The sequence below is a fragment of the Lithobates pipiens genome, unplaced genomic scaffold (assembly GCF_037356315.1).
Source record: "Lithobates pipiens isolate NorthernLeopardFrog02 unplaced genomic scaffold, aLitPip1_a1.2 Scaffold_16, whole genome shotgun sequence".
Taxonomy (NCBI): domain Eukaryota; kingdom Metazoa; phylum Chordata; class Amphibia; order Anura; family Ranidae; genus Lithobates; species Lithobates pipiens.
The window spans coordinates 246642039-246663740 of record NW_027507748.1 but is presented as its reverse complement, the minus strand read 5'-3'; the positions used below and the strand labels follow the sequence as shown (position 1 = coordinate 246663740).

Below are 21702 nucleotides of genomic sequence, written 5' to 3'. Positions count from 1 at the left end.
TCCTGATTAGCAAAGCAATCCCTTGCACCATCCACCAGGTGTTCTCCGACCCGGGGGGGTCGATATGTGGCTGTGGTGCTGGATATACTATACAGGAAAATGGTGATTATGAATATATACTTACCATCTCCTATACAGCTATAAGAGCTTTATGACCTTGTGTTAAAACTGGCTCCTTTTCTAAACTTACCTGTAATATTTATGGGAGACTTTAATGACATCTTAGACCCACTGCTGGACTCCTCCAATGCTAATAGACCGGCTTCATCTGATCTATGTACTTGGATGGCCGGGACGGTTCTCACAGAGCTGTGGCGTTGGAAGCACCCTGGCGTTACATCCTATTCACACCTGTCTGCTACACACAGATCATCTGCCAGGATTGATCTGACGTTTGGCAACCCTGCATTGGTAATGTACATAAATGAGATTGAATACTTGGCTGGGGGAACTTCAGACCATTGCCCACTCTCAGTCACCCTTAGGGTCCCAATAGGGGGTGGCTGAAGGTTGTCTCCGGACTGGTTGCAAGAGGAACAGGTTGCTTCGCAGGTTCAGGAATTCATTACAGCTTACTGGTCAACTAATGCAGACATGACAGACCCCACAGTGGTGTGGGATGCATTTAAAGCAGTAGCAAGGGGTGAATGCATCTCCATGATCAAGGCAGCCAGGAGAGATCATAATGCACAGGGGGAACTACTTCTTAGTAAAGAAAGAGAAGCGGCTGATGCCCATGCTGTCTCTTCATCAGAGTCTAACTACTTATCTCTGCTTGAGACTCGGCGACTTGTTGCATTACACTTCTTGGAGCTGGGTCGAACTGAGGTAGGGCAGAGGGCAGAATCACTATTTGCTCAGGCAGACAAAAATGGAAAACTCCTGGCCCTTTTGGCGGAGGATCAAACAACCCCAGTTAGTATTCCGGTCATTAAAAACACATCAGGGAATGTGATTACTGATCCTTCTGATATACTAGAAGAATTTGTGAAGTACTATACTAAATTATACTCCCTGATACCACAGTATGATGTTAGGGAACTAGATGAGCTATTGGGTGGCCTCTCTCTCCCCACATTAACAAAGTCAGATGTAGATCTTCTGGATGCTGACATCCTCGCTCAGGAAATAGAAACAGCAATGTTTTCTTTCCCGCCACACAAGTCTCTGAGGCCGGATGGCTTCCTGGCAGACTTTTACCAACACTTTAAGGCTCAGTTAGCCCCAAGGCTCTGTGTCCTTTTGGATCACTGTCTTAAAAATGGTACTCTCCCGTGTTCATCCTATCGCCCTATAGCATTATTAAATGCAGATTTAAAGATTCAAACTAAAGTATTGGCATCACGACTGGCCAAAGCCATTCCTTCATTGGTGGACATTGACCAGACGGGATTCATGCCCGGGAAATCCTCTGACACCAACCTCCGGAGATTTTCATGCATCTACAACTCGTTCAGAACGTGATGACGTTTGTTCGTTGCGACGGGACTACATGGCGGTTAGTAGCCAATAGTTTTGGTCTCGTAATTTGATCTGAGCATGCGTGGCACTTTGTCCGATCGGAATTCTATAAAAACAATCGGACAAAGTCCAATTGGACCATGTTGTCGGAAAATTTTATATCTAGCTCTCAAACTTTGTTGGTCGGACATTTCCGACGGAAAAAGTCAGATAGAGCCCACACGGTCGCATTATCCGACAACACGGTCCGATCGGACATTTTCAGTCGGAATTTCCTACCGTGTGTACAAGGGCTTACAGTTCTAATATCACTTACCTGAGGGTAAAGATTACCAATAAGATATGGGACTACATACCACAAAATCTCCTTCCGTTAATTCCCCGGCTAACACAAAAAATACAGACATAGAAAAGGCTTCACTTATCCTTAATAGGGCACATAAACCTTTTGAAAATAAAATTGTTGCCATTAATATTATATTTTTTAAGACGCTCTCCAATATGTGTCCCCAAATCTTTTTTTTTGTAAGCTGATTAGCATCATTGGATCATTTCTCTGGTCTCTCAAGTCACCCCGTGTAAGTATAAAAGTACTTCAAGAACCTTGGGGGGAAGGGGGGTTAGCACTTCCTGATTGGCAGAAGTACTACCTGGTGGGTCAGATGGTCTTTGCAAGATGCTGGCTGCTGGCAGAAGATGGGGACTCGGTTCTGGAGGCAGCCCAACTGGGCTCCTATAAAAAAATGTTTAAAACTAGCGCTCTACAAAGGTCCAAAGTCTAACCTACCTTTAACATAATCTATGAAGGTAACCATCAAAGCCTGGGAGGTGGCCACAACCTTAATGTCCCCTAGGTATGTTGGAATCACACTGTCTGCACCTCTGTGGATGAACCCTAACCTGCCCCATTTCTATTCCCTACCAGACCCCATGATTTGGGCTAGTAGGGGGGTTAAATTGTTAGGAGATATCACAAAAGAGGGGGAACTCATAACATTTGACCAACTAAAAGCGAGGCATGATCTACCTAACATACATTTTTTCCGGTATCTACAACTATGTCACGCATTACAGGCCCAATTTTCTACCCAGAGGGTGGAGACATTACTATCTGCCCTGGAAGATCTCCTGGCGGATGAATCATTGCCTAAACCTTTATCGGCTACATACAAATCCTTCTTTAAAAAAACTAAGCTGGCGGTGAGTAGATGAAGGGAAAAATGGGTTGCAGAGATCCCTGAAATTCAAGGAGAAGATTGGGAGGATATGCGGGATCATCCTTTTCAACACTTGGTATCCGCTAGGGATTGTCTTATCCACTTCAAGTATCTGCACAAGATTTACTATATGCCAGCCAGGCTGGCGCTCATATACCCCTCTACCACTGATGAATGCTGGAGGTGTTCATCACCACACGCAAATGCGGAACACATTTGCTGGAGTTGCCCACAGATCAAAAGCTTCTGGTCTGTGATCACCTCCTGTTTGTCTGCGGTTCTCAGTGTCCCAGTCCCAATGACCCCAAGGGTATATCTTATAGGTCTAGTGGAGGAGGTGGTCTCATCTTTGGCTCACTGCACTCTACTTAATATAGGATTGTTCTATGGTAGGAAGGCTATCCTACTGCATTGGAAAAAGGCAAATGCTCCTAAAATAACATATTGAAAGTGCCTGATGAACCCAGTTATATACTTATATAAAGCCACATACATCTCAAGGGGCTGTAAGAAAAAGTTCCATACAGTCTGGCAGTCATGGTTAGATTCCAGTACGACAGTAGGCTGATGAAAATAAGCTTGAATCTTTATTAAATTTTTTTCACTGTTTTTGATATTTTGTTTCATTTTTCTTTTTCTGTTCATTCAACTTATTGGAATACATATCCACAAGGATAGGAATTGGGTAATGTGATTTTGTTGATGTTGATAGTAAAGGACATGCTCTACATGTATACATGAACGTTCTACTGATCAAACTCCTACATCTTGAAGGACAAGGGATACGACAGAACTCTGATTGCAATCTACTGGTGCTATCTTTCTCCTGGACTGGTGCTGACGTTTGAGTTTCAAGGGGGGGGGGGGGGTTGGGGGGGGGGTTCTCTATTGTAGAATGTACCTAGGTTGTTTTGTTGAACTATGTTAGTTCTAAATTGCGGCCCTGCGAGGCCAGGAAGAGAGGGTATGTTGCCCTCTCGGAATTTATATTACATTGTATGCCCTTGTACACACGGTCGGAGATTCCGACGACCAAATCCGTGGGAATTATTCTGATGGATTCATTCCAGATGAGGTCCGGAAGTGATCTTGCATACACACGGTCGGACCAAGTTGTCGGAATTTGCGGTTGCCAAGAGCACGGTGACGTAAGGCGTGTATGACGGGCCTACAAAAGGGAAGTTCAGCACCACGTCTGCCACCCTTTGGGCTCTTTCTGCTGATCTCGTGTCTATCACATGTTAGTAGAAGTTTGGTGAGAGACGATTCACGCTTTTCAGATTTGTGATTCAGATCGCTACTGCTCTTCGGTTTGTGCTTGTCTTTGCGTATCTGATAATCAGTGCGTCCAGTCAGTAAGTATTTGTTTCTCATTGTGGACTATATCTTGGTATAGTACGCTTTGATTTGCATTTCTTATTGTCTGCTTGCTTCTGCCATTCAGTTCGTTCTTTCAGGCATTGCTGTTTATCGGTGCTTTCTGTTGTCCGTTCTGACGAGCCGCCGTTTTCAAACCATGTTTCGTCTACGTACTCAACGTAGAGTTTGTGCTGTGCAGGGGCTTCGTGTTGGGGTTGTTACTTTGACACAAGCCCGGTCCATGAACAGGGAGGGGAGGCGTTTGTGGACCAAGAATTGGTTGCGCCAGCGTGACCAGTTCTCGCACATGCCTTTGCTCCGTGAGATCCGGGAGAATAATCCTGATGATTTCAGGAATTATCTCCGGATGACGGACCCTGTTTTTCACCGTCTGCTGGCTTTGCTGACCCCTTATATCAGCAGGCAGGATACCTGCCTGCGGCAAGCCATCACTCCGGAGCAGAGGCTCATCGCCACGTTGCGCTACTTGGCGACAGGGAGAAGCCTTCAGGACCTCAAGTTCTCTACAGGCATCTCCCCCCAGGCTCTGGGGATCATTATTCCGGAGACCTGTTCTGCCATCATTCAGGTCCTGCAGAAGGACTGTATGAAGGTAAGTTTTATCCTTTACCATCACATTCTATGTATTTCATGATTGCTAATGTCTTGCATTTCTTTCCACATTCCCTAATTACCATCATTGCAATATGCTCGAATTCAGATACTCTGCCCCTTTGTCCTCAGGCATATTTGCCTCACTAACTTCCCCACCATGCTCTTCTTGGCCCATAAAACTATAGTCTAGTCACTTACCAATGTCTTTTGTCAGCTCCATAGTATTACTTTCCCCTAAACACCCCCTAAAATCTCTACAAATGTTATCTGTGTGCTTCAATTCATGCAGAGTGACTTTTAAAAAAAAATGTGGTTGTGCTAAACTCATTAGGAACCCCCCTCCCCCCAACTGCTAGCTCAGCTGATAGCAATCCTCTATCTGATGACTTTACCAAACCCAATACACACTATACCTAACTTTTTGATGCTCACATGTATGGGTGAATTCACCTAAGCATGTAGTGCAAGGGCCTGCCTCAATACTTTCAAATGCATTTTTTAATTTTGTTTTTTCACCTATTAATTATCTTGATATGTAATAGCAGAATGTCTAAATGTGCTTCTATTTTGGTATTATGACACTTCTTACCTGTCCGGTGGGCTGCCAATAGTGTAAGTAAGGAGGGGCTTAAGTATCACTTAAGTATCACACAGCTTAAGTATCACACATTATTTTGGCATTCAGCTCTCAATCAAGTGGAGAGGGTTACCCGTCCAAAACATCCCCCCTCATTTTTTAGCAAGGGCCCATCAGATGGGGGGATGGGGGGTGGGGGAGGGATGGGGGGGTGATGACTCTGATAAGGGAACCTTATACTTTAGGCTTTAAATACTCAGTTCCCAAAATGTTAGACTAATTTAGCCCAAAAATATTGGTGTCTAATCTGCTTGCAATGTTGATTTGTCAAATTACTAATTTTTGGTCTTGTTTCACTCCACGGTGTCCTTCAACGCCACAGGAATAGCAGACTGTGGCCTCCCACTTTGCCAGTCGTTGAGACTTTCCCAATTGTGGAGGAGCAATAGATGGGAAGCACGTCCACATCGTCCCACCACCCAACTCGGGGTCGTACTATTATAATTATAAGGGGTTTCATAGTATCGTGATGTTGGCGGTGGTGTCTGCGACATATGAGTTTTTGTATGTGGACATGGGGCAAAATGGACGGATGTCGGATGGTGGAGTCTTCGCACGGACGGAGTTCTACTGGCATCTCCAGAGTGGCAGTCTGCGCTTGCTACCCCCAGAGGAGAATCAGGAAGGACTCCCGTTCGTCTTCATCGCGGATGAGGCGTTTGCCCTGGCGAACCATCTGATGCGGCCTTTCCCGATGAGGACCCTCACCCCAGACCAGAGGATTTTTAATTTCCGCCTGTCCAGAGCCCGAAGAGTGGTGGAGAACACTTTTGGTATACTGGCCAGCCTTTTTCTAACGCCTATTCACATGGCGGAATACAAACTCAATCATATAGTGCTGACGTGCTGTGTTCTGCACAATTTTCTTAAAAAAAGTTTTCTGCGAACTATGTGGTCTCAGTTGGCCAACAAGAAGCAGACTTGCTTGAAAATGATGATAACCTCACAGGCCTTGAACCTGCTCATCCTGGCTTGCCCCCCCCAAAGCGCCCGTGAGGTTAGAACCCAATAAATGGACTACTTTGTGGGTAGGGGGGGCATTGATATGCCAGACAATGTCTGAGAGGCATTTTCAGAATACATTTTTCTTTGAAACTCCTTCATTTACTGCTTGGCTTGCTTTTAGGTGTCTCCTAGGTATATTTATGTTTTTTCAAGTTGTGCCTTTTTCACCAACAGTGCAAACCCAATTTCTGAGTGAGATGAGGGGATAGTCTCTTCTTCAGATAATCTTATTATGTTGTGGGTCTGCTACACACACACCTTGTTTTTGTTAACTAATGTATGTAGTGCATTACTGACCAAAATCATGCTAATTTTCAGCACCATGGCAGGTAATTTGCATTATTGTCCAAATTTACACATCACTGTGGGTGTTTTTTACTAAAGGCACATCCACTATGCACTACAAGTGCACTGCAAAAGTGCACCTGAAACTGCAGTTGGAGTGCAAAGTGGAGTTTCCTTTAGTAAATAAGTAAATAACACCCATTCTCACCACAAACTAAAATTTTACTCCAAATACATTTTTGGCGCAATGAAAAAGGAAGCCACACATTGTTGATAATTTAACTTTTTAATCCAAGCACATTCACATGTGCCTTTAGGAAAGGTTTTTACAACAAACCAAGAAATTGTGTGTATAAAAAACAGTCTTTCACCTAATTTTTGTTTACTTGGTGTTTTTGTGTAAACAGGCATGTATCAAAGCGTAAAATACAGAACACAGGAACTTACAAAGTTCAGCTTTGAAAAGTGAAGACAATATCAGACATGAGTATGTAAAAACTGGGCTGATATTGCCTTCATCCCATGGGGTATCACCCCTGTAAAATCCAAATTTGGAAGATGCACACAGTGTGTCAACATGTGCTATCTCCCATCATGGGGGATCAATGTACATGTTTTGGGGCTGCAACCCCTTCATCTCAGCCACTTTCCACAAAACGCGTACATTGATCCCCCATGATGGGAGATGTGCGTGTTTACATACTCTGTGCATCTTCCAAATTTGGATTTTCGAAAAATACAAAAGTTGTGTTTTTTAAATAGCAAAACTAAAACCCTAGCTAGTTTGGGCTGTTTCACACTCTCCCCAAAACATCAATGATGTTCCTCATTTTATTTTTAACATCATTGATGTTTTGCTGTATATTTTCCAAATCCCGATTGCACCCCATTATCTCCCCAATCAGGATCTGGGCACTTTCACTGGTAAAACGGGAATCTTCTTCCACATTACCTACAAAACAAAGCAAAAAAACAGACCATGTAATAAAAATATGGTGACATACATTGATGAGCTTACCGGAAGCTGTGTTCTCCGACACTCGCCTGTTGTGGTGACAATTTGCCCAACCTCAACAAGCTCTCCTTCCTCCTCCTCCTCCTGCTCCTCTGTTTCTGGTTTTCGAATTTGCCCTTCTTTGGGAGGGGTGTGGTCCCTGGTGTCCTCATACTTGCTTCTCTCCCCTATGAGAATGTAAAAAAAGAATAATTAGCACACAGATGGCAGAAATAGGAATATGAAACATTGCTTGGAAGTGTTGTACAATTGTGTTTTTTGGCCGAGTTCCAAGGTGAGAACATTATTGTGGACACTTTGTTAAGCTGGAATACTTACCTGCAGAACGATGTTTCTTACGAACGAATAAAACCATGAACTTGAAAGTGGCCATTTTAAAATGCACAACATGAAATCAAAGCACATGGAGCAGTTTGCAAGCAAGAATAATCATATAAACACACTACAACTACTTACTTTTTTTAAGAACACGCTTGATCCTTATGTACTGCTCGTGCTCCCTCAGTTTCAGGTCTGACCAGCGTTTTCTCAGTTGATCCTTGGATCGGCGTACCCCAAAATTCTTCTGAAGACTCTTCACAACTTTAGTCAGGATCTTGGCCTTTCTGATATTTGGGTTTGGGTAAGGTCCATACTTCCCATCATAGTCGGTCCTGTTCAATATGCCCACCATCTCCAACATCTCTCCAAAAGACATATTTGAGGCCTTAAATCTTCTCTTCCTGGATCGGGACGTTTCAGGCTCCGGGCTTTCCTCACCCTCCTCCTCGTTAGTGGAACTGTGATTGCGCACCTGCGTTCTCTCCGCCATGTGCTCTCCCCACTGCGCCGAAAGCGAAGGGGCGGGGAATAGTCTAGAAAGAACGTCAGGGGCGGACGGAGTTTCACGCATGCGCACTGTATATAAAACGCAACACGCGTGTGTCGTACGTACGATCTGGGAACAGAGTGAGGCACGGACGCGGCGATCGTGAAAGCGAAGGTAACGTTTTGAACTTGGTGCATCACTAGACTAGACTGCTTCTATCTAGGCCGATGTTGGGAAAAGATTAGGAGGGTTTTTCATGGCATTATTAGTATTTTAGGGTGTGTCTTGCAGACAAGATGGATCCATTCCAAAACCCCAATTTTATGGGGCTATTCCTCCAACTGTACAAGGAGATGCCCTGCCTGTGGCAGATCAACAACCAGTTTTATTACGACAGAAGAAATCATGGTCCCCACGGCAGACATGGCCTATATGAATAGGAAAATTGGGGCCATGAAGATTACATATCTCAGGGAGAGAAAGAAGCACCTGGAGTCCTTGAGATCAGGAGATCCAGATGCCGTTTATTACCCCAGGATGGTTTACTTCCACAGGCTGCATTTTCTGGTAGACCAGGGGGTACCCAGGCCACCATTCGACCGTCTTCCTTCAAGGCATCCTTCACCCCTAGCTGAGGCTTCCAACGTCCAACCTGGGCCTTCCAGGCAGCAACATGTGATGGGGCCCAGCTTGAGACAGGTATTGCATTGTTGAACATAATTCTTGTAGTACATTTAATGATGTTAACTAGATGTTTTAATTGCTCAGTAAGTTGTGATTTAACAAAGTGGTTTACATATCAATAGACAGTAGTGACCAAAAATGATTGGGACGGGGAAAAAAAAATGCTGGGCTCAGAATGATAGTCTGTTCTATTTGGTAACATTCAATTTGCAAAAGTCAGGAGCTCAAAATGGTGTGATTGATGATCAAAAAACTAAAACTATGTCCCATTTTCATACACAGGAAGACCTCAGTCGGGGGGAGGCTGTGGCAAGTGGCAGCCAGGAGGTCGACCAACGCCCTCCTTCTCCTCCTCCTGCCCCAACTACAGGAGCCCAGCCACAGCCTCGAAGGATGCCTGGTGGAAAGTGCCTAAGGAAGACAAGAGAGTGATGGCCTGGGTTCAGTCTGATCTGCCAGAAGATGCAGCCTCTTGAAGAACCACATCCTGGGGACATAAATGGCATCTGATTTTCCTGATCTCTAGGACTTCTGGACCAGACTTCTCTCCCTGAGATATGTACTCCTCAGGCCACCATTTTTTTCTTTTTCTAATTAGTTCATGTCTGCCCTGGGGGCAAAGGCTGTACCAAAGTAACAAGCTTCTCCAGTGCTGCCTTCCTCTTTTTATTTTATTGCGACCAAAATAAAGGTTTTTTTTGTTTGATGAAATACTTGCGTATGTGTTTTCCTTCCAAAAGGCCAGTTTATTTGTGAGCAGGCAGGTACATTTCAAAAATACAAAGTGAAATGAATAACAAGGGGTACCAACACTAAACAACCTCCTGTAGATTAAAAAAGAAAATCTAAAAAATATAATAATGTTGTTGTGGTAAGTTTACACACAAAACACACCCCAAAAAATTGAGAAATTAGCAAACTGTCAAAAAAGGAGATGTTTAGGAAAAAACAAAAAATAAATGCATCCAAAAAAAAAAAAATCTTAAATTGTGTAGATGTGATGAAATCAAAAATTGTACTGCCGAAATGGTTAAAAAAGAGTCAGGAAATACGTTTGGGAGAAGTGTGTGTGACTATGAGCATCAAAAGAAGTTCCTTTTTGCAGCATTGTAAAGAACAAGAGAATGCGCTTCAGGAAAGAATTTTTAACATTGCAGCGTGAGATATATCGATTACGAGCAGTAGTTTTACCTGAACGAGCGCTTCTGTGTCGGAATATGAATGTGAGCATGCATGGCACCTTGTCCGTCAGAGTAGGCTACACATGATCGGAGTATGTTCGATCGGAGCAGTTTGTCGGAAAATATTTCCGGCAAGTTTGAAAATTTGGTCCGACGGATATTCCAACGGAAACAGTCCAATGCATACCACACACAGTCGGAATATCCAACAAAACGCTCCGATCGGACACATTCCGACGGAATCTCCGACCGTGTGTACAAGGGCTATGACTGAAAAAATGAATAAAAAGAATTTATTAAAAAAAAAAACTATCAGCGGTTGGAAATCTACTACCAGCAGCTTCTCCTGTATGCAGACATAGGTTGCCTTCAGAATATACACATGCTTGCATGTGCAGAAGAGGGTGGGTGAGCAATATTAGGAATTTGGGGCAGATAAGAAAACTCTGAGAGTTTGCCTATCATATTTATACTACTAGTGACTTTGGTTACCATATGGTTTAAATACGCTTAATATGTGGAACTTCTGATTCATTTAAATTGTAACTATGATATAACATGCACAATTGCTACAAAAGCCTTTAAGTGTTAGGTAAAATTACTTTTCTTGTTCCATCTGCAGCCAGATTTGAAAATTAAAATAAAATTTAAACATGGCTTACCTGGATAGAAAATGTTATGTACATGATTGGTGTAAAAACTGCCCCAGAAAAAGATATTCCCTGGTCATGTGATTAGTTCTTTGCTTTACCATTATTTTTTTTTTTTTTTTACAAAACTGAAATTGATAATGTGCCTGTCAGAAAAACCCACTGGCTCATAAGTAACTGAAATCCATGTGTTTCATTTCAAATGCCAGAAGCTAGTACTATTCATTGAAAGGTTGCTAAAGCCTATAAGTGTTCAGGTCGTAACTGACCAAGGCAGTTTTTTTTTTTTCAACAAAAGTAATTTTAAACTTTAAATCATGTAATGTTTTATATTTTAGAGTTTTAGAGACCCAAAAGGTCACAAATATCCTGTGTTATTTACAGGAACGTCCAAAAAGTGCCCTGTTCCCTGCCGAAGTCAAGTCCAAAATGAGCGTAGAAGAGCAAATAGATCGCATTAAACGACATCAGAGTGGGTCTATGAAAGAAAAGAGGCGGAGCCTTCAACTTCCTCCCTGTCAGCAAACAGATTCCAGCACTACCAAACCAGCAGGCACATACAGAGTGGTGAGCTAGGCCAAATGTTATAGCAACAGTAGATGGAATAAATGAGTGCAAGGTCTAAATGAATTTGACACAATAGTAATTGGTTACAGGTAAGAAGGCATCGAAGCATCCATGAGGTAGACATCTCAGACCTCGAAGCAGCTATACGCTCACAAGAGCCTCAGAAGATGTATGAGTCTCCACGAGAGGAGATTGCACGCCTGCGCAAGATGGAATTGGAGCCTCAGGCATTTAGTATAGACATCAACAGAGAGGTTGGTACCTAAAGCATAACACTACACAATAGGAGAAACAGGAGCTTGCAAATATGAATTTATGTTTTATTTTTTGAGTGCAATTAGAACATATATATATATCTAAACTGTTGAGCATTAGATTTTACTTACCCATAAAGGATCATTTTTAACCACTTCAAAACCAGGCCAATTCTTACATTTCACTCATCAATGTAAAAAGCTGCATATGTTTGCTTCAAAATTTACTGAGAACCCACAAATATTATATATATATATTTTAAGCACAGGACCAAGAGAATAAAATGGTCGGTATTGCAATGGGTGGGATGTCATACAATATCTGTGCAGTGGTTTTTCAAATGCAAATTTTTGGGAAAAAGTATACTTGTAATGCATTTTAGTGAACACAAACCCAATATAATACCCAATTTTTTGGTAAAATATAAAAGATGATGTTGCGTAGAGATACCAAACATGTCATGCTTTAAAATTGTGCAGGCCCATGGAATGGTGGCAGAAATTCAATTATCCATTGGTGACACTTTAAAAGCCTTTACAGGTTACCAGTTTAGAGTTACACAGGAGCTCTGGTGCTAGGGTTATTGCTGTCACTCTGACGTTCAGGACTATACCTTATATGTGTAGTGTGGTCGCCGTTTACATATGCACGTGGGGTTTATATGCACATTCACATTTACACATGAGCACGAGTTGGCACTGGATTCTGGGTACAGTATTTCGGATTAATTCATTGGCAGGGTACTGTACAGTAATTCCTCTGGAGGGCAGTCAAGTCGCTATAGGCCCTGCAGTATGTGCATGCTGTGATGAGGTAAAATGCAGCTTGGACTGGTGGGAGTCTCTAATTAGAAGTGGAACAATGTGGCAGTTTACCCTGGCAGTTTTTCCTCTGTTCTTGAGCCATGTGGTAACATATAGTGCTGAGCAGAGCACAAAAGGGGTAGAGCGCGGATGTGCGGGCACCATTTTGATCAGTTAAAGTTCTGACATGAATGACAGATTGCAAAAGAGAGTAGGATAAACTCTCCAAAGTTCTTCAAATATATTAAAAGTAAGAAGGTCAAGCCTGAGCAAGTAGGCAGTTTACAAAACAATCTAGAGTGAGTTAATTGGGACAAACACAGCAAATGTATTAAACACCTTCTTCAGCTCTGTGTATACAAAGGAAGCGGTGGGGAGCTCATGACCATAATGGGATGATATTGACACAGCCCCAAATGATCCACAATGGCTCAAAATTGATATGGTCCAGAAATATTTAGATAAAATAAAGGTGAATAAAGCACCTGGACCAGATCACATACACCCACGGATCCTAAAAGAATTGAACTCTGTCATAATGACTTTAAATACAAGGCTGAGGGATCATCATCAGCATTCAGACAAAGAATGCAATAAGATATGTAAGGGTGCAATTAGGTCGGCTAAGATAGAACACAAAATACACATAGCAGAGGAGAGCAAAAAAATCCCAAGAAATTCTTTAAATCTATAAACAGTAAAAAAGGGAGGGCAGACCATATTGGCCCCATAAGGAATGAGAAAGGACATTTAGTTACATAGGATGGGGAGATAGTGAAGGTATTTAATTTATTCTTCTTCTTAGTCTTTACGAGAGAATCAGGGGGGCTTCAGTAACCACAACTGCAGTGTTTGTCCTCATGACACATCACGGGAAGCACCCTCATAGCTAACAGAGGACAGAATTAGAAATGGACTTGCATAGTTAGTAAGTTTGAATAAAGACACATCCAGTTCAACCTGAGTGAGTGTCTACAATTGTCCCTATCCCAGTACATTGCAAACTCACATCGGTCCTTACCCTCAAGGAGCCCACAATCCAAGGTCCCCATTCATATACTAGGACCAATTTTGGACAGAAGCCAATTAACCTACCTGCATGTCTTTGGAGTGTGGGAGGAAACTGTCAGGAACCATGAAACAGACAGAGACAGAAGTACAATCAAATCACACTTGTTTATTAATAAAAATAAAAAGGTAAATAGGAAAAAGTGTAGTCAAGCATAGCCAGAGTCCAGTAGCCAGATCGGGTAGTCAGCCAGTCCAAAGTTCATAAACCAGATCGGGTAATCAGCCAGTCCAGACCTCAGGGATCCAAGCAGAGCAACTGCAAGCAGGATAGAAGCCAGGAGGGATGTCAGCAAGCCAGTCTTGAAACAAACAGCAGCAGATGGTTCCTAGTGATGTGACCACGTGAAGGCAATGGAGATACTGGAAGGCTTTAAATAGACAGGTCAGACGAGCATCATCGGGAATAGCTGGTAACTGTGGAAAGAGAAGAGAGCTGGCAATTAGCTGACAGCTGAGCGGCCAGCCCAGAGGAGGAAGGGCTAAGCCAGCCCTGACAGAAACCCACTCAGGCACAGGGAGAACATGCAAACTCCAAGCAGGTAGTTGGGTGGTTGGGACTTGGGAAACATAACATTAATAAATCGCTGGGACCAGGTGGCTTGCACTCGAGGGTACATGGGGAAATCAGTCAAGTAATTGCCTGACCATTGTTCCTAATTTTTACTGACAGTCTGCTGATTGGAATGGTACCATCTGATTAAAGAAAAACTAATGTAGCACCAATATTTTAAAAAGGGCCAAAATACATCCCTGTAAATTACAGAACAGTTAGCCTAACATCAATAGTATGCAAGCTCTTGGAGGGGATGATAAGGGACTATATACAAGATTTTAGTAATTAAAACGGTATCACGTTATTATAACGGTATTAACAGTAATAATCATGGATTCATGAAGAATCGTTCTTGCCAAACCAATCTATTGACCTTCTATGAGGAAATGAGCTTCCATCAAGATAAAGGAAGGCCCATGTGGTGTATCTGGATTTTGCAAAAGCATTTGACACAGTTCCCCATAAACGTTTACTGTGCAAAGTAAGGTCCGTTAGCATGGACCATAGGTTGAGTACATGGATTGAAAACTGGCTACAAGGCTAAGTTCAGAGGGTGGTGATAGATGGGGAATACTCAGAAAGGTCAGGGGTGGGAAGTGGGGGTTCTGTGCTGGGACAATATTGTTTAATTTGTTCTTAAATTACCTGGAGGATGGGGTAAACAGTTCAATCTCTGTATTTGTGGATGACACTAAGCTAAGCAGGGCAATAACTTCTTTGCAGGATCTGGAAAACTTGCAATAAGATCTGAACAAATTAATGGGGTGGGCAACTACATGGCAAATGAGGTTTAATGTAGAAAATGTAAAATAATTCATTTGGGTGGCAAAAATATGAATGCAATCTACTCACTAGGGCTGAACCTCTGAGGGAACCTAGGATGGAAAAGGACCCGTGGGTCCTAGTAGATGCAATGCAAAGCTGCTAACAAAGCAAACAGAATATTGGCATGCATTAAAAAGGGGATTAACTCCAGGGATAAAGTGATAATTTTCCCACTCTACAAGACTGGTCCAGCCTCAACTGGAGTATGTTGTCCAGTTCTGGTCACCTGTCCTCAGGAAGGATGTACTTGGAAATGGAGCAAGTGCAAAGAAGGGCAATAAAGCTAATAAAGGGTCTGGAGGATATTAGTTATTTCTGAAAGGTTGTGAGCACTGAACTTAATCTCTCTGGAGAAGAGACGCTTGAGAGGGTATATGATTTTAATTTACATATACCATATTGGTGACCCCACAGTAGGGATTTTAATAAGACACGTGGCCACTCACTAAAATTAGAAGAAAAGAGATTTAACCTTAAGCTGCGTGGAGGGTTCTTTAACCACTTTCAGACTGGACCCATTTTGCTGGCTTAGGACCAGACCACTTTTTGCGATTCGGCACTGCGTCACTTTAACTGGCAATTGCGCAGGCGTGCGACATGGCTCCCAAACAAAATTTACATCCTTTTTTTCCCACAAATAGAGCTTTCTTTTGGTGGTATTTGATCACCCCTGCGGTTTTTATTTCTTGCGCTATAAACAAAAATAGAGCGACAATTTTGAAAAAAAAACACATTATTTTTTACTTTTTGTTATAATAAATATCCCCCAAAAATATATAAAAAAAACATTTTTTTTTCCTCAGTTTAGGCCGATACATATTCTTCTACATATTTTTGGTAAAAAAATCGCAAAAAGGGATTATTGATTTGTTTGCACAAAAGTTATAGCGTTTACAATATAGGGGATAGTTTTATGGCATTTTTATTAATAATTTTATTTTTTTACTAGTAATGGCGGCGATCATTATGACGGACACATCGGACATTTTTGAAACATTTTTAGAACCATTGTCATTTATACAGCAATCAGTGCTATACAAATGCATTGATTCCTGTGTAAATGACACCGGCAGTGAAGGGGTTAACCAGGGGGTGGCAGTGTAGGGGTTAAGTGTTCCTAGGGGTGTGTTACTAACTGTGGGGGGCTGGGATTTGTGTTAGTGAACAACAATCTCTGCTCCAATCACATGGTGCAGAGATCGGCGTCACTTGTTGCTAGGCAGAACGGGGAGATGCTGTTTACAACTGCATCTCCCCGTTCAGTCTCCCCGTGAGACGATCGTGGGTATGCCCGTGGCGATCAAGTCTGCGGGACCCGCGACCGGACTCACGGGGGTCCCGCTGGTAGGGCGGCATATAAAAATGGACGTACCTGTACACCAATATGCCCGCCTGTGCCATTCTGCTGCCGTACATCGGCGTGTGCAGGTCAGGAACTGGTTAAGAGTGGCAAGGATGTAGAATTCAATAGTTTAAAAAAAATTATTAGATAAGCACCTGAATGACCGCAACATACAGGAATATACAAGGTAATATTGACATATAATCACACAGATAGGTGGACTTGATGGGCTTTTTTTCAACATCACCATGTAACTATGTAACTGGAATAGTACCACTGGATTGGGGTAAGGCCAATGCAGTGCCTCTATATAAAAAGGGATCAAAGTCCTCAAGTATTTATAGACCTGCTATTATCTTCTATAGTTGGGAAGATACTGGAACGTTTAATAAAAGACCACGTAGATGAGTTCTTGCTGGAAAAAAAATATTTTAAGCAACAGACACCATGGATTCATGAAAGGCAGAAGATTTTTTTTTTTTTTTTTTTATGAGAAGGTAAGTAAAACCTTAGACAAAGGAGTGACTGTGGACGTGGATTTTGCAAAAGCATTTGACACAGTTCCCCACACATGGCTAACGTGTAAGATAAAGTCTACAGGCTTGGAAAAATCAGTTTGTAAATGGATGGAAAACTAGCTAAACGACTGTATTCAGAGAGTAGTGGTTAATGATTCATACACTGAATGGTTTAGGGTTGTTAGTGGTGTACCCCAAGGCAAGGTTTAGTGTTGAGACCCTTACTTTTTGAATCTATTTTATAAATGATATAGAGTATTTTCTCTTATATGCCTCTTCTCTTATATTCACCGACCGACACGGCTCCTCTCTGTACAAAGTGGGTTTGTTAGCCTGCCACTAGGAGAAACTAGGCAAAATTGTAACACAATACACAGAATTGTCAGTTCCACCCAGGGGGGCGGACCCTGTGCTAACAACCCTCCCTACTGCCACAGCAGCTTCAGCTTTATTTTGCCTAGTGAAGGAGAATGACCTAGGAACCCTGCGGGCGCTTCGGTCCATTTTTTCTATGCAGGACTTATATATTTTTGTGCAAGAGGAATGATCCTTTGATCTTCTATCAACTGCCGGCTGGGTGACAGGCTGGTTAAGTTATCCTTGTAGTCCCCCTTCAGAAACTGGTGTTTCTTCCCCCGAAATCCAGGCTATTGCAACCGGGTCACCTGCGGATGGCGCGGTGCCCATGGACAACCTGACGGCGGTCCTTAATTCATTTGTTGCTAAATGGGAGGCGGCGCGTGGTAGGAAAGGTGCGTTAAAAAGCCCCCTGCCCCCCCCCGTCCTCTGGGGAGAGCTCTGATGCAGACTCGGGCCCTGCTGCAGCTAGTGACCCCTGCTCTGACCTATCAGACGAAGCTGACCAGGACCAGTCAGACAGCGAGGATGATTCCCCGTCCGGGCCCGTGCGCGACAAAGCACTTGTTGGAGCACTTATCACAGCTGTGCGTGATACCCTGAAGATTCAGGAGCCAGTGGATTCCTCTGCTGAGGTGTTGGTCCCCTTTGGGTCCCGCAAGCCAGCACGTTCACCTAAGGTGTTCCCGTATTTGACTTATTTTGACAAATTCATCTACAGGGAATGGAGTCGGCCGCAAAGGACCTTTTTCGGTCCCCAAAAACATGGTGGTACGTTACCCCTTCGAGGAAAGCCTTCTCAAAAAATGGTCGGCTCCTCAAGTCGTGGACCCCCCAGTATCCAGGTTGAATAAAGTAAACACGATTCCGGTAGAAGGGACTCCTGCATTCAAGGATCCCACGGACAGGAAGGCCGAGGCAGGGGCTCGTTCCTTGTTTATGGTTGTGAGGTCCGCCATATGACCAGTACTGGCATCTGCACTTGTGTCGCAGACCTTGACTGAGTGGGCAAAACTTTTGCACCGCGAGTTGGGGGAGCAGAAGGTTTCTCCTGTTTGCATGGAATTGGCGGACCAACTGGTGCATGGCCTCAAGTACGTTTGTGGCACGTCCCTGGATACTCTTCCCCTGTTATCCAGGGTTTCAATGTCAGCTGTGGTGCTGTGGCGCCTGATTTGGTTAAAGTGCTGGTCTGCTGACCAGGCATCTAAGAAAGCCCTGACGGATCTTCCCTTTCTTGGCGACCGGCTCTTTGGAGCCTCCTTGGATGACATTATTAAAAATGCCACCGGGGGTAAGAGTACCCTACTCCCACAAGCCAGGAAACCTAAGGAGCCACGCCATAGACAAGGGCCCTCTCTTTCCGCTCACAAACGGCTTTTTCGTCCAACCGGGGCTTCGGCGAAGCAACCCCAGCCCGACAGGATGGCCACAGACGGTCAGAAGCGTCCCTGGTATCGCAAGCCTGCGACAAAAAGTGCTACCTCATAAAGGTTTGCCCCCACCCCTGTCTCGGGTGGGGGCTCATCTTCAGGAGTTTGCAGCCAGGTGGTCTTCCCGACTGTCCGACCGATGGATTTGTGATCTGATTTCCTTGGGCTACAAGATAGAGTTCCCCAGCTCTGGATTCGGAGCGCTTCCAGGGGTTCTATTCAAATCTATTTGTAGTTCCCAAAAAGGAAGGGGTACGCCCAATTTTGGACCTAAAAGCCCTCAATCACTTTGTAAAAGTGCAGAGGTTCAGGATGGAATCAGTTCGCTCGGTAGTCGCTGCACTCCATCAGGGGGACTTCCTGGCGTCTTTGGACATCCAGCATGCGTACCTGCACATTCCCATCAATGCCCATTTTGCGGCATCAAACGTTTCTGCGATTTGCAGTTGGGGAAGCCCACTATCAGTTTGTGGCTCTACCATTTGGCCTGGCATCAGCCCCCCGAGTCTTTACCAAGGTACTGGCTCCAGTTTTGGCGTTGCCAAGAGCGGTCATCGCTTCGCTGTTGCATGCGAGTCCTGGGACTCATGGTGGCCACCTTCGAGGCAGTGCCGTATGCTCAGTTCCACACCAGAGTCTTGCAGAAGGAGATTCTGTCAAAATGGGACAAATTTCTGTTGTCCCTGGATCGTTCGATTAAGGTAAGCCAGTCAGTCAGAGACTCCCTGATAAGGTGGCTGAGATCCCCGGCAATTCAGTTGGGAAAGTCTTTCCTACCTCTACAATGGACGGTGATTATGACGGACGCCAGCCTATCCGGCTGGGGTGAAGTGATGGGTGTTCAGTCGGCTCAGGGTCTCTGGTCGGCAGAAGAATCCAGGTTGCTGATCAATCTGCTCAAATTGAGAGCGATCAGGCTGTGCCTCTCCACATGGTTCATGAGACTAACAGGACGTCTGATCAGGATCCAGTCAGACAACGCCATTGCGGTGGCATATGTCAATCACCAAGGGGGGGCAAGAAGCTCAGCCGCGGTTTGGGAGGTCGCTTACATACTTCGGTGGGCAGAGCGACACGTACCGGCCCTGTCGACCATTTACATTCCCGGAGTGGAGAACTGGCAGGCGGACTATTTGAGTCGTCAGATGCTGAACCCAGGGGAATGGAAGTTGCATTCGGAGGTGTTCAGGTTACTTTACCTGAGGTGGGGCACGGCAGACGTGGATCTTCTGGCCTCCCGTCTCAATCGGAAGGTGCCAAGATTCGTGTCCAGGACCAGAGATCCATGGGCAGATGCGTCAGACGCGCTGGTGGCTCCATGGGATGAGTACCAGCTGATCTACTCCTTTCCTCCACTAAAACTGTTGCAACGTCTGCTTCGCAGAGTGGAAGCCGAGGGGATCCCGGTAATACTGGTTGCCCCAGATTGGCCTCAGTGTCCCTGGTATGCAGACCTGGTGCGTCTGGTGGCAGGCGCTCCCTGGCGACTGCCGTTGCGAGAGGACCTCCTGTCTCAAGGTCCAATTCTCCATCCTGCTTTACCATCATTGGCTTTAACAGCATGGCTATTGAGAGCAAGGTGTTGAGGGACCGAGGTCTGTCGGACTCGGTAATTCCAACTATGTTGAGGGCACGGAAATCTTCTTCTCGGACGATATACCATCGTACCTGGAAGGCTACATCTCCATGTGTGAGGAGAGGGGTTGGCCCCCACGCTCCCTTTCCATATCCAGGATCCTGCTGTTTCTCCAGAAGTTGGCTTTAAGCACCATTAAGGGGCAAATTTTGGCTTTGGCTGTCCTTTTTCAGCGGCCCCTGGAATCTCACTCACTGGTGAATAGCTTTGTTCAGGAGGTTCGTCATGTAGTCTCTCGAGTGCGTCCACCGTTACCCCCATGGGATTTGTAGCTGGTGTTGTCTGCGCTTCAGAAACCGCTGTTTAAAAATATCTGGGAGATTCCCTTGTTGACTCTTTCTCAAAGTAGTTTTTTCTTGTGGCCATCACATCGGCCAGGAGGGTTTTGGAATTGGCGGCCTTGTCTTGCAAGTCGCCCTATCTGGTTATCCATAAGGATAAGGTGGTGTTGCGTCCGCAACCGTCTTTTCTACCAAAGGTTGTATCGGCCTTTCATATCAATCAACAAGGACATTGTGTTACCATCCCTGTGCCCTAAGCCGAAGCACTCTAAGAAGGTGGCCCTTCACGCTTTGGAGGTGGTTCGGGCTCTGAGGGTGTATTTGTCTGTCACTGCTCCCTTTCGGAAGTCAGATTCGCTGTTTGCCTCGGTAGCTGGTCCAAAGAAAGGCATGGCTGTTTCGTCGGCCACCATTTCTAGGTGGATCAGACAGATTGTAGTAAAAGCCTACGCTTTTGAGGGGCAGGTGCCCCCCTTTCCAGTCACGGCCCACTCCACAAGGGCAATTGGCATGCCTTGGGCCTTCCAACACCAAGCGTCTGTCGCTCAGGTGTGTAAGGCGGCGACCTGGTCGTCTGTCCACACGTTTACCAAGTTTTACAAGGTAGATGTCGGTGACCGGCTGATGCAGGTTTTGGCCGCATAGTCTTGCAAGCGGCCGTGTAGTTGCCTTGCAATATGCAGATAGCCCTTTTTTTCTGGTTTTTCGGTAAAAACACAGTACTGTTATGCTAGGTGCACTGTTGCATTACTTCCGCAGTTGATGCATTTTTTTGGGGTAATTACTCCGGTTGAGGGTACCCTGATTTTTGTGGTAGTTTTTCTACGCACCGTTGTTTTTGTTGGAAAAGTTTCACTAGTTCCCACTGCCATGGTGGATGAAATTTTTATGCTGTTTTTCCCACCCCTCGTTTTGGCACTGCTTGGGGACATCCCACTTTGTACAGAGAGGAGCTGTGTCGGTCAGTGAATATAAGATAAAATAGGATTTTTTGTACTCACCGTAAAATTCTTTTCTCTGTAATTCACCGACCGACACAGCACCCACCCCTCCTTTTCTCTGCGTTATACTGCTTGTTGATGTACTGAAGCTGCTGTGGCAGTAGGGAGGGTTGTTAGCACAGGGTCGTCCCCCTGGGCGGAAC

At 44.5% G+C, this 21702-nt stretch overlaps 1 protein-coding gene across 17 annotated transcripts in view; it reads left to right on the top strand.

Annotated features, from left to right (window-relative positions):
• PLEKHA6 (pleckstrin homology domain containing A6) overlaps positions 1 to 21702 on the top strand; it is a 1584742-nt gene that overhangs the window by 1139683 nt on the left and 423357 nt on the right. For 15 of the 17 annotated variants that reach the window (XR_013274469.1, XR_013274470.1, XM_077481247.1 and 12 more), the window contains 2 exons: positions 11302 to 11484; positions 11574 to 11738. The exons of 1 other annotated variant lie outside the window; for it this stretch is intronic. Coding sequence is in view for 14 of the 16 variants with exons in the window: in XM_077481247.1 (XP_077337373.1) it covers positions 11302 to 11484; positions 11574 to 11738 (348 nt within the window). In the remaining 2 variants the exon portion in view is untranslated. Of the gene's footprint in view, positions 1 to 9368; positions 9773 to 11301; positions 11485 to 11573; positions 11739 to 21702 lie in introns of those variants that run through there. One more of the 17 variants, XM_077481252.1, reaches the window with a different exon arrangement.